The sequence below is a fragment of the Amphibalanus amphitrite genome, unplaced genomic scaffold, assembly GCF_019059575.1.
Source record: "Amphibalanus amphitrite isolate SeventyFive unplaced genomic scaffold, NRLGWU_Aamphi_draft 000170F_arrow, whole genome shotgun sequence".
NCBI lineage: Eukaryota > Metazoa > Arthropoda > Thecostraca > Balanomorpha > Balanidae > Amphibalanus > Amphibalanus amphitrite.
Genome location: NW_024881665.1, coordinates 548,600 through 559,452, shown reverse-complemented (window position 1 = coordinate 559,452; position 10,853 = coordinate 548,600). Strand labels below are relative to the sequence as shown.

The 10,853-nt window shown below is 49.3% G+C and overlaps 1 protein-coding gene across 1 annotated transcript; it reads left to right on the top strand.

Moving 5' to 3' along the window:
* Positions 1-261: 261 nt before the first annotated feature.
* LOC122383704 (kielin/chordin-like protein) lies at positions 262-10,453 on the top strand. The gene is made up of 10 exons (XM_043370395.1): positions 262-399; positions 739-864; positions 1,023-1,158; positions 1,839-1,940; positions 2,436-2,660; positions 3,560-3,760; positions 4,210-4,314; positions 4,556-4,777; positions 8,166-8,288; positions 9,883-10,453. Exons 5-10 carry the CDS (start codon positions 2,447-2,449, stop codon positions 10,140-10,142), a joined length of 1,125 nt encoding a protein of 374 aa, XP_043226330.1. The 5' UTR covers positions 262-399; positions 739-864; positions 1,023-1,158; positions 1,839-1,940; positions 2,436-2,446; the 3' UTR covers positions 10,143-10,453.
* Positions 10,454-10,853: the final 400 nt, after the last annotated feature.

Genomic DNA, 10,853 nt, shown 5'->3' with positions numbered 1-10,853 from the left:
GTGCCGGCGACGGTTGAGTTTTTCTCAGGTAGCTCAAACACGGCCCTGAATTTTGGCTCGCCGTTTTCAGTTCCACTCTGAACAACAATTTCGAGCAGCTCCTGAACAAATTAGGTCCTAGCTCACATTAAGTCATAAGCTATAGACTTGGTGATCTTTAAGCCTTTGTTTCAGCCTCCTGCCAGTACGGGCGCACCTACCTGGACCAGTGCGATAACGTCTGTTTCTGTGACAAGTTTGGCGCGTACCAGTGCCGGCCGCGTGGCACACCCGGCGGAGGGATCTGCCACCACGACGGCGTCACCGGAAAGCCCACGCGCTGCGAGCATGAGGGCCTCATCCGAGTCGAGGCACACACACAATTCTTCTGCCAGGACGGCATAGTGCACTTCGAATACGGTTAGAACCATAAAACGTACATTGTGTAAATTGTGTATGAAAATATTATGCATGCAATGCTGGTTGTGACCCTAGGGCATATAGAACATCGTTGCAACGGAATGTACCTATAAGAATTACGATATGTTGCACGTTATTTGCCAATTAATTATTATAATAAAATACCTGTGTACCTACATGTTATAGAGGTGTTGTGTATTATACGAGACACTTAGATAACTTAGGAGACGGGAGGTGGGGGAGACAGGACTGCCGTGCTCCGTTCCTAATTTATAGTACGGCTACGGCCGTGCTCTGTTTCCAGTGTTTAGTACGGTAACGGCCGTGCTCTGTTTCCAGTGGAGGAGGACGGCTTCCGCTGCAAGGTGGGTGCTATCTGGCGGGACCGGTGTAACACGTGCAGGTGCAGCACACCCGAGGGGTCGCCCGCCTGTACGCTGGCGGGCTGCTTATCCACCGGGATACGTGAGTAGGTACATTCCATGGACCACATATGGGTCTGTTGGGCCCAAGGCCCTAAAACGTATTGAAACATAGAAAACAGATTCGGCCTATCCTATTTATCATCCCTGTGACCCCGTCTGACCTACCCTGCGCCCTGACCTGCGCCCCGCCCGCCGCAGCACCGCCGCGCGCGCCAGGACCGGCGCCGCTCGAGTTCGGAGACGTGGTGTTGCCCGACTACGAGCCGTGTCCCGCCGGCTTCGTCACCGCCCCCGGCATGCTCGGCGTCAAGATCTGCATTCTGCAAGGCTGCCGGTGAGCTGAGTGGGGGGGGGGGGGGGATCGGCACGTGGTGAGTGATGAGCCGCCAGAGGAGAAAGGCTGACAGGGGGGGAGAGAATAGTTTAAGGAGATTGTGCCGTTCAGTAGACGATCACAAGATATAAAAATATCTCAGTAAAATATAGTAAAATAAAACGATCATAAAGATATAACTTTTTTTAAAATTTTGTCCGAACCTTTTTGATGGGAAGGATTCACAAGGACAGAGCCACCGCTAAGCGAAGCTTGTTGCGGTGACCCTGCCCTCTACCCTCCGATCGCGCAATTCCGATTCTATGGCAGAATTTAGAGTCCAAAGTTTAACGTGCGCACAAAGCCGCGCACGGCCGGTCCCCTCGCTGGCTTCTCCTGGCTACGGCCTGCCACCAACCGCAACCATACCTGTCAGGAGGCCCATAAATGTCGAGCGCCCGTCGCGCTTCGAACCCGGACTGTTATAACCGGGAACGCGTGCTCTCACCACGCGGAGTCCAACGCTCTAACCAACTGAGCTACGGGACCGGCAACGTCAGTTAAATGAATACGAAAATGTATTCATTGTTTATTAACCGCGTAGGTTTGAGCAATGAACTATGGAGGCCACGAGGTTCAGCATTCTGCCAGTCTGACCACCAGCCTGCCCGACTGGCCCTACTGTCTGACCTGACCGTCAGGCTGCACGCCGGGCGTCGAGTGGAACCTCAGCTCGTGCGAAAAGTGCGTGTGTACTCGGACCGGCGAGCCTGCCTGCACGTCGTGCATCAGAACTCGGAGCGGTGAGAGTTCCGTGTGATTTGTCGATCTCTCCGTGCACTGTACCGTGTGTGTTTTTAACGCACTATTCGATTTCGCTACAAACTTTTTTCTCTTTCTTTTAGGTACAGATTTGTTTTTATCGCGGCATAGCGTGGCGTCAACGAAATGGGATTGTTCAGTTCACTGCCACGCATCTGTTGTCCTCCAGCCTTTCAGTGATCACTGTCGACTTCCCGTTCCAGTTGGTCGCTGCTCTTTACCCGGCCGTTCCGTAGGTATACATTGTTTGTTTCCCGTCTGTCCAGTCGTTGTCTGTTCGTTCCCCGGTCGTTCAGTGGCTGTCTGTTGTTCGTTCCCTGGTCGTTCAGTGTCTGTCTGTTCGTTCCCCGGCCGTCCAGTGGCTGTCTGTTCGTTCCCTGGTCGTTCAGTGGATGTCTGTTCGTTCCCCGGCCGTCCAGTGGATGTCTGTTCGTTCCTCGACCGTTCAGTAGTTCTGTCCGCCGCCGCCGCTGCAGATTCGGATGTGATGTGCGACGATAAGTGGCCCACACGCGGTGGAGAGTGCGGGGTCGACGACTGCGGCGAGCGATACAACCCCGAGCGCGACTGCCTCCAGTGCTTTTGCCGCGAGAGCAAGCCGGACGACGTTTCGGCCGGCTTCAACGAGCCGTGTCCGCCAGGCTTTGACCACCGCACCAGCTTCCTCTACTTCCGCAAGTGCGGCCCCATTGATGACCTGCGTGAGTTCAGGCCGCGGCTGGAAGCTCGGACAGGGTTCCACGTCCGCCATTCAACGAATCTCGGAGCGAATTTTCGCAACAGTGATTTTTTATTTACCGTCACTTGTGTTAGTGTGTGGTGTACTGAAAGGCTCATTTGTGTCTACCAACCATGATATCATTGTGCCGAGCCAGAATTTCACTTTCAGCTTCATAGATTACATAGTCGGACGAAAAACATGCATCATGAGATGTATATGGGGCAATCAGCTGTGTCACATGATCTACTGGCAGGCTAGTACTAACACTAGTATTTTTATATCATTCACTCACGCTGTGAGTATTTACGGTGCGGCCAAACGTGCGCTCGGATTAAAGGGACCCTCCCACCTTCAAAAAAGTTAATGAATTGGCATGAAAGTGATGTCGCTCGGTTCAGAAAGAGCAAAAACGAATATCTACCAAATTTCATCGAAAAATATTCACCGGTTTTCAAGATATCAGACTTTTACTTTTGTTTACTTTTTGGGATCTCCGCTGTTCCTAGCGACTTTATTTTAAAGTGCGGCATTTGTTGCGCGCAAAGCAGCATATACCACCGCGTGCTACAAAACGTTTTAGTCAAACATTTAACGGACGTTCGAAAGCCTGATGACGTCATCAGATTCCCGTAATGGTTAAGAGATAGGGACCACGCTGGTCCCACCCTGCAAGTAAAGGGAAGAAATTTCTTGAACACCATAAAGCTGCGGGGGTTGCGACCAGGATAAATGGTGGTTTCTGAGCCTGGCCGCAAACTTGGCTATCTCAACTCAAAACTAATGTTAAGGTGGGAGGGTCCCTTTAAGCTGCCGACGCCTCTCACTCCCACCTCACCGACGTATTCCACTCACGCTGTGTCTGCTGCCGGCCGTCGGCAGCCACTGGCGACTTTGTGGACTGCAGTCCAGGCAGCGGCTGCCCGGCGAAGTGCGAGTTCGTGCGCCGGTCGGATAACGGCTGCGTCTACTGCCTGTGTCAGGGGCGCGAGCTAGTGCCCGTCGCCGACCCGTGCCCGCCACCCAAAGTGGAGGGCAACATCCGCGACGGCAACAAGGTCTGCAAGCCGGCCACCCGAGAAGGTAGGAGGAGAGACTGTAAGTCTTCGGTACTCGGGAAGGTAGGCACTAAGCCGAGGGCCGTGTGTGACCCAGAGGTGACGTGTGCGCCCATAGGTATGTGACCTAGATGGAACCCTTCGCTTACCTCGTCTGCGACAGCCGAGGAGATAGGCTGAAAGATTGTCACATGGCGCGGTCCGCGACAGCCCGGATTAAATAGATGCATAATTAATGGCTATCGTTATTTGTAATTCAACAAGGCTTACGTCACTGCATGCATATATAATCATTAATAACCTAGGTATACCTACTCTTATATTTTGTGGTTGAGAGAATACAAGACTCTTCGTGCTACATATCCATTATCCAGGTGTTAGAGCCAATAGTTTTTGTTTGATACCCAGCATGATACCCAGAACGTATCGTTGGAGTTGAACCGTTCACCACACTCGCTTGTCTACCCTCCGCAGCGTGCAGCGGCCCCGGCACTGAGTACCAGGTGGACTGTGACCTCTGCGTCTGCCAGGAGGGCGGTGTGCCCGCCTGCACCCACAGACAGTGCGACACGAGCCCAGGTGAGGCCGTCCCGGGAGTACCTGGTCGGGAATGGGGGTGTTCGCCGACCTGCCTGGCTTCAGAGGGGTGCTGTCAGAGTTGTGAGGAGGTAGACTGACTCAATCACCAATCGAACTAGAAACGACCTCGACCTGTCTGTCCAGATCACCCAGAGGTGATATATGTGCCCTGTGTGACCCAGAGGTGACGTGTGCGCCCATATGTGACCTAGATGGAACTCGTCGCTCACCTCGCCCCCAGAGGAGCAGTCCTGCCAATACGGGACCTTCTTCGTAGACGAGTGTAACGCGGTGTGCCGCTGTGTCCGCGGCGGCGGACGGTACGCCTGCGGCCGGCGCGGCTGTCCGCCCGGTCGCACCTCGGGAAAGCCGCTCACCTGCCCGGCACAGACCCGCGAGCTACCCAGGATCCGCGGACTGCGCGTCTTCTGTCACAAGGGCGTCGTCAAGGCCCAGCTTAAGGGTGAGAGGTCAGGAGGCAGCGGGGAATGGAGGAATTGTGAAGAATGAGAATGCAGTGAGGTAATGCAGCGGTTCAGTGGATCTTACGTTATAGTATCCAGTCTCCGGCCACGTTTTTTAAATGAAAGGTCTCATGCTTTCGCATCAACAATAGGGCATCGCTAAAATAATTCACCTTCCGGCGGAACGAGCCGTCAAGGAGGCATAAGTCTGTGAACATAAAGCTTATTCGACGCCTGAAATATTGCAAGTCGTTAAAATGGAAAACACCAATACTTCTGACTTGCAAATAAAGAATAAAGCGATTTTACTCTCAACCATGCATTATAAAAAGACAAATATCCGGAACATCAGAAGCAAACATAACAAACATCCGGGTCACGGCACCAGATGTTTCCGTGATAATTGTCCTCGCGTTGTGCTTAATTTTACAACACTGATTACCCTGAGTTGTCTGTCACAACTGCTCTTGTAAATTGCGAAGTAAAAGGCAGCCCGAGCTATACTTAACTCATCAGTATAAATGGCGGCTTCATAGTTCTTCTTTTCGCATTGAAGCATATTGATATGTAATGCTTATTATGACCGCTAACATTTTGATGTTGTTGTTTGTTGTTGTTGTTGCTGCTGTTGCTGTTAATGTTGTTATTGTTGTTGTTGTTGTTGTTGTTGTTGTTGTTGTTGTTGTTTTTGTTGTTGTTGTTGTTGTTGCTCTCGGACCTGGGTCTCCAACAATTTGTTCGGGACAAATTAGTTCCGGCAATCCTTGCGTCCATGATAACTTTATTTGAGCTTGTCGAAGGGATAAGAGATCATCCCTAGCAAAATAGGTAATATAAATGGTCCATTGTCGGTATTAACAGATTTTTGGAATAATTTGGATATAATTAAATAAAAATATGCGAACACATACCTATCAATTGGACAATTGCTCCAGTTTCTGATGAGATATCGTTTCGTTCTTGTGGCTTTATCGTCCGACAGCTCAGCATGGTAGGGTGGCATTACAACTACTTTGAAATTCCCGTTCCAGTTATCATTGCTCAAGAGGGTTAGGTCGCTTCGACTGGCCATTGTTTCATGCGTTATAGGTACGATCTGGAATCTTGTAACGGCTATGTAAAAACTTGGTAACGGTTTACCTCGAGATATTCTGAAACTGATCGGGCTTATCGAGTTAAGGTACCTACCTATTTGTAAAATCAAACGGAAACTGGAAAGCACTCTTAGACTTAGGATAATTAAATGTGGTGTTGAGTTATTGCTAAATACGAGTAAACTGAGTTGCTGGGGACTTTTTAACGTCCCCACTTTTTCGGTGCGCTGTAGCTAAAAAATGGCACGCCAGCCACAGGCGCACCAAATTTTGGGCTACCTGTAGGAAATTCAATAAAGTTGGGTAATTGAGTCAAAGTAAAAAAGAATCGATCGGATGTTTCCTTTTTGCGATATCTACCTACCTACATATTGAGGGCTAAGTGATTTGTAAGTTCTGGACCAAAAACATCCTCGTATGATAAAATAGATGTCACAATTGAATTTCACGCCTAACAGTAGGTATCCATAAAACATATGTCATGCACCACGAATGCCGGCATTGATTTTGGAAAATAGGTAGGAATTTATGTTCTTGCCTGGTTGGCCTGACCTTGACCCGACATATGCTTAAAACCCGCGCCCCGTAGGGAGGGGGGGTGAAACAGCCCCCCTGTCCTTTTCGGTCGATATCTCCTAAACGGCTGTAGATATCGCCACCAAACTTTGAGGACCCCTCCGGGCATCAATTTTACACATTGTGACCAAAATTTTTTTTTCAAAGGCTATGATAGGTTGGCCACAAATGACGTCAGAATGACGTTATGTTCTGTCATTTTCGACCGAAAAAAGACCTTCGCGAGAAGACCTGTCAGGCCTACAGCTTTGAAGATACAGAAAAATGATCAAAGACATAAAAGGTGTAGAATTGACAGGGCTACAAAACTGCTATCTCGGATTTATAAAATTTTTGAGTTTTGACCCCAAAAATAAAAAACATTTTTTTTTAGATATGTTAGCCAAAAAATCCAAAAAGTTTTTTGAGTTTCGAAAAAACCGGAATATATATGATAGTACCTACCGTCTTCTATCTCCATACCAAATTTCAGATCGATGCCTAGTTTTTTGGCCAAGTTATAGCGAAAAAACTGTTCAAAAATGATGACGTCAAATTTTCAAACTCATTTTTGGCAATTCTAGACCTCGTAGAGCAATACAAAGACCACCATTAGACTCCCCGTGACGAGCTGCATCATCGAATCGATACCTATTTTATGCAAAAATATCAACTTTGAAATTTGACCTAATTTGACCTGACCTTGACCTGACCTTCACCAAAACGTGACCTAGGCTGGCCCCAAAGGCTGCCTAATCCACATAATCGCATTTGTCATGTAAAGTGGACCATAAAACATGTATCACACGACACTTTCAAATTGTGACCCCCGGTGACCTGACCTCGCTGTGACCTGACCTGGTATCAGTGACCTCAAAATAAGTATGTGTTTGACGAACAATGTGCCATCGATGGTTTTCAATGAATTACCAATTTACTCGATTTCACAACACATTTCTTGAAATGCCTGTGAACGGTGAAAATCTGACCTTTGACCTGACCTGTGACGTCATCGGTTTGACCTAGGTCAATGAAATTTGGTCACAAGGTAGTTCCCGGGTGGGGCTATCTAACGCCGTTTGAATTTTGAAAATTGGCCGGTAACTTTTCGAGATCTTAGGGGGGGGGGGGGGGGGGCGAAACGCCCCCCCCCCCCACGGGTGGTAGGGTCCGCCGGTAGCCCTATAGGGCTACCGGCGGACCCTATACCCGCGCCCCGTATATATACGGGGCGCGGGTTAACTGACCTCTGCATGAATCTGACATTCGTGTAGCACTTAGATAAGAGATTGTACACAGTCTTGACAGAGTTTATGACGAGAGACGCCCAGTACGAGGTCCTTAAGTCCATGCTACTGAAAGCCCAATTTCAGGTGTTTGAACTGACCTTGACCCGACCTGTGACCTCAAAATTCAACTTTCAAGTACTCATTCGTCGCGTCTCGTCACTTTTTTTCGTTTGCAGCCTCGCGCGTTGCGCTGCGCATATTAGTTCTCGAGTTATCGGGTCGTGTTGATCCGTCCAACGGTTTAGAAGATATTGCCGAAAAGCCCCCCAGTCATGCGCGGGTTAACGCCCCTCCCCTCCCCGCCCCTCCCCAGGCGGGTGGCGAAATACCCCAGCAGCTGCCGGATATTATATCTATATATTACGATGCCCGTTATCGCCAAGCATATCAATGCCTATTGTGTCCCCGGAGAACCCTCCCATTCAGAGTCGCCTTTTCTCTGCCTGCAGACGAGCGCTGTATCGAAAATTCGCGGCTCATGGATGACGAGTACTGCAATTGGTGCGGGTGCCGCGGCGGCCGTCCGGTCTGCACCAAGATGGGATGCGTCTCCCGCCCGCCCCAGCTGCCCTGTACGTATGGCGACGGGGTGACCGCGGTGACGGGCGGTGACCTTTCTGCAGCATATTTACCAGTAGATATATACACATCGGCCGCCAGCCCAACTGCTGACCTTTACTGGTGACTGCAGATGCTGTTTTGGGGCACACATGCATATACGGGATTTGTTATATAAGCATCATAAGCGTTAGATATACCTAGAAGATACGTGGTCCCAATAAGTAATCTTGGTCCCGGTGGCCTCCACAATTCACAATAACTTAGCTTTCCACATATCTCTGAAGGTCAGGATGTGACAAATAGCATGAAAAGTGGTTAACCCGCGCCCTGGTGTGGGTCTGAGCCACCTTCGCCCTGGTGGGGGGGGGGCCAAAATGACCCCCCCCGTCTAACTCGAAAACGAAGAGGGCTAGGAAGACGCGGAAAAAAGCAAACGAAAGCCCATAACAAGTACGTTCGAAAGTATTTCGGTCATTTTTTCGCTAAGGTCAATATTGAGGTCGCTAGAGGTCATCATAGGTCAAATTTCAGTGTTTTCGGTGTTGCCGGACATATTCCGCTGTAGCTCGGAAACTAGAAGAGCTAGAGAGCCGCGGAAAAAAGCAATCGATAGCTCTTTTCAAGCTCTTTCGCCAAGGTTCGTCAGATTTGACCTCAGCTCAACGGTTTGGCCTACAGAGGTCATGCAAGGTCAACTTGGCAAATTTCGTTGAAAATGTTTTTAACTATAGCATGCATTCACGAGAAAATAGAGAAACGATTCATGCACCATCGTGCTTGGCTCGTCGAGACGCGTCGAATGATATATAGTTTGACCTCGAAAGGTCATTTTGAAAATTTGACCTCAGGTCAAGGTCATGACCTTACCGAAATAGGTCATGCTGCATATCATTCGATCCGCATTGACGAGACAAACACGATAAACGTCGAACGGAGTCTCTATCTCTATTCAATAACAAGTAAGTGCAGAAAAACCGCTGGTGACCTCTGGTGACCAGGGAGATGACCTAGCGTGACCTCAGCGAGGTCACAAGCAAATGGTTTCACATGGGCTGTGATTTGCTGACCCAAGACACTTCAATAACGAAATATAGGAACAATCACGCCCGATTTAGCTGAAAAACAACTACTTTTCGATTCTCCCATTGACTTATAATGGGGAGCAGCGATGACCTGACCTGACCTTAGGTCACATTTATAAAAAATCCGAGATAGCCATTTTGTAGAGCTGGGCGACATCTTCAAGTACTGTAAATTTTACATCGATCGGATAAAAGCTGTGCCTTTGAGAGAGCTTTGAACTTTTTTAGAGGTGGTGTCAGTTTTGGTGACCTTGTGACCTGACCTGACCTGACCCGAACCCCCCAAAAAAGGACATGATGTAAAAATGTTGAATAAACAGCTATACAAAGTTTCAGGGCGCTAACTCAAGTGGTTTCTGAGTTATCGCTGAAAAACCACAGGGGGGGGCCAAAATGGCCCCCCCCCCCCCACCAGGGCGAAGGTTAATATAACTTGTGAATCCGAGCAGAAAATGCCAAATGAACAGTGGCCCAACTGTTGGAGATAGATGCTAAATAGGCTGCTCCCCATGTCTCCCCCCAGACGGCGACGAGCCGAACCGGCCCGGCCAGTGTCCGTGGACGATTGTGGACATCTATTACAGATGTAACTACAGCAAACAGTGTGACGACGACCGACTCTGCCCGCCCGGCCACAAGTGCTGCAGGGAGCAGCTACCATGTGGCCAAAAGTGCCGGCCGGCCTGCGCGCCGGCCTGCGCGCCCGGCCAGCGCTGCCAGACGGTCTATCGGGACCTCGAGCCCGTGGAGGAGCGGGCCGAGTGTGTCCCGGTCAGCAACTGAACGGTGCAGCGGCGCGACCGGTGCAGATCGGGTCTGAGGTCTGGCTAGCTGACGACCGAAATCTGATATTTTCACCGCACTGTACTATACTGTCAAGCTAGCCGAAATGAGCGCGTTCGTGCTTGGATGCGCTCCTATGCGTTCATCGTCAATAATTGTTGGTTTTAACTGCGCACGGGCTGCACAGTGCTGTACCTAGATCATATAATGCTATTGTGTTCCATCGGATGAAAGGGATTCCGGACTTGCAAAACGAATTGCTTTCTGAATCTCGAATCTGCAATACCGAAAATACATGCTTTGAGCAACGTTTACCTATATTTGTATTTTGTATCACCCACTAGGCCGTAATCGCCACGCCATATGTGGAAGGCTTTTGATGTCAATACATACCTACATGCATGCATACATACATACCTACATTGTACCTATTTCATTGAGGACCGCCAACAGGCACATAACCCAAGGATAGAATTAGACGAACTCACATAAGGCAAAATTAAAGAACACGTTCACGTATTAACTATTAGAAGATGCCACATTAAAGGTAGTGTGCCAGCTTTCCTGGACCGTATGGAGTTAATGGCCCAGATAAGGAGAACCGGATTTTTAGAACTTATCCATACCTTCAAAACTCATGGAAACGTCTTAAATTCTTCAAATTTCGAGTACCCCAGTGCGAAATTCGCCCCGACGGGTTGTCGGTCGTAC

What these genes read in the sequence shown, in the direction of transcription:
- LOC122383704 (XM_043370395.1), top strand. Translation starts at nt 2,447, where the DNA reads ATGTGCGACGATAAGTGGCCCACACGCGGTGGAGAGTGCGGGGTCGAC. An exon ending in ACAGTGCGACACGAGCCCAG is followed by an intron (nt 4,315 to 4,555) that starts GTGAGGCCGTCC and finishes CCTCGCCCCCAG; the next exon opens with AGGAGCAGTCCTGCCAATAC. An exon ending in CCGCCCGCCCCAGCTGCCCT is followed by an intron (nt 8,289 to 9,882) that starts GTACGTATGGCG and finishes GTCTCCCCCCAG; the next exon opens with ACGGCGACGAGCCGAACCGG.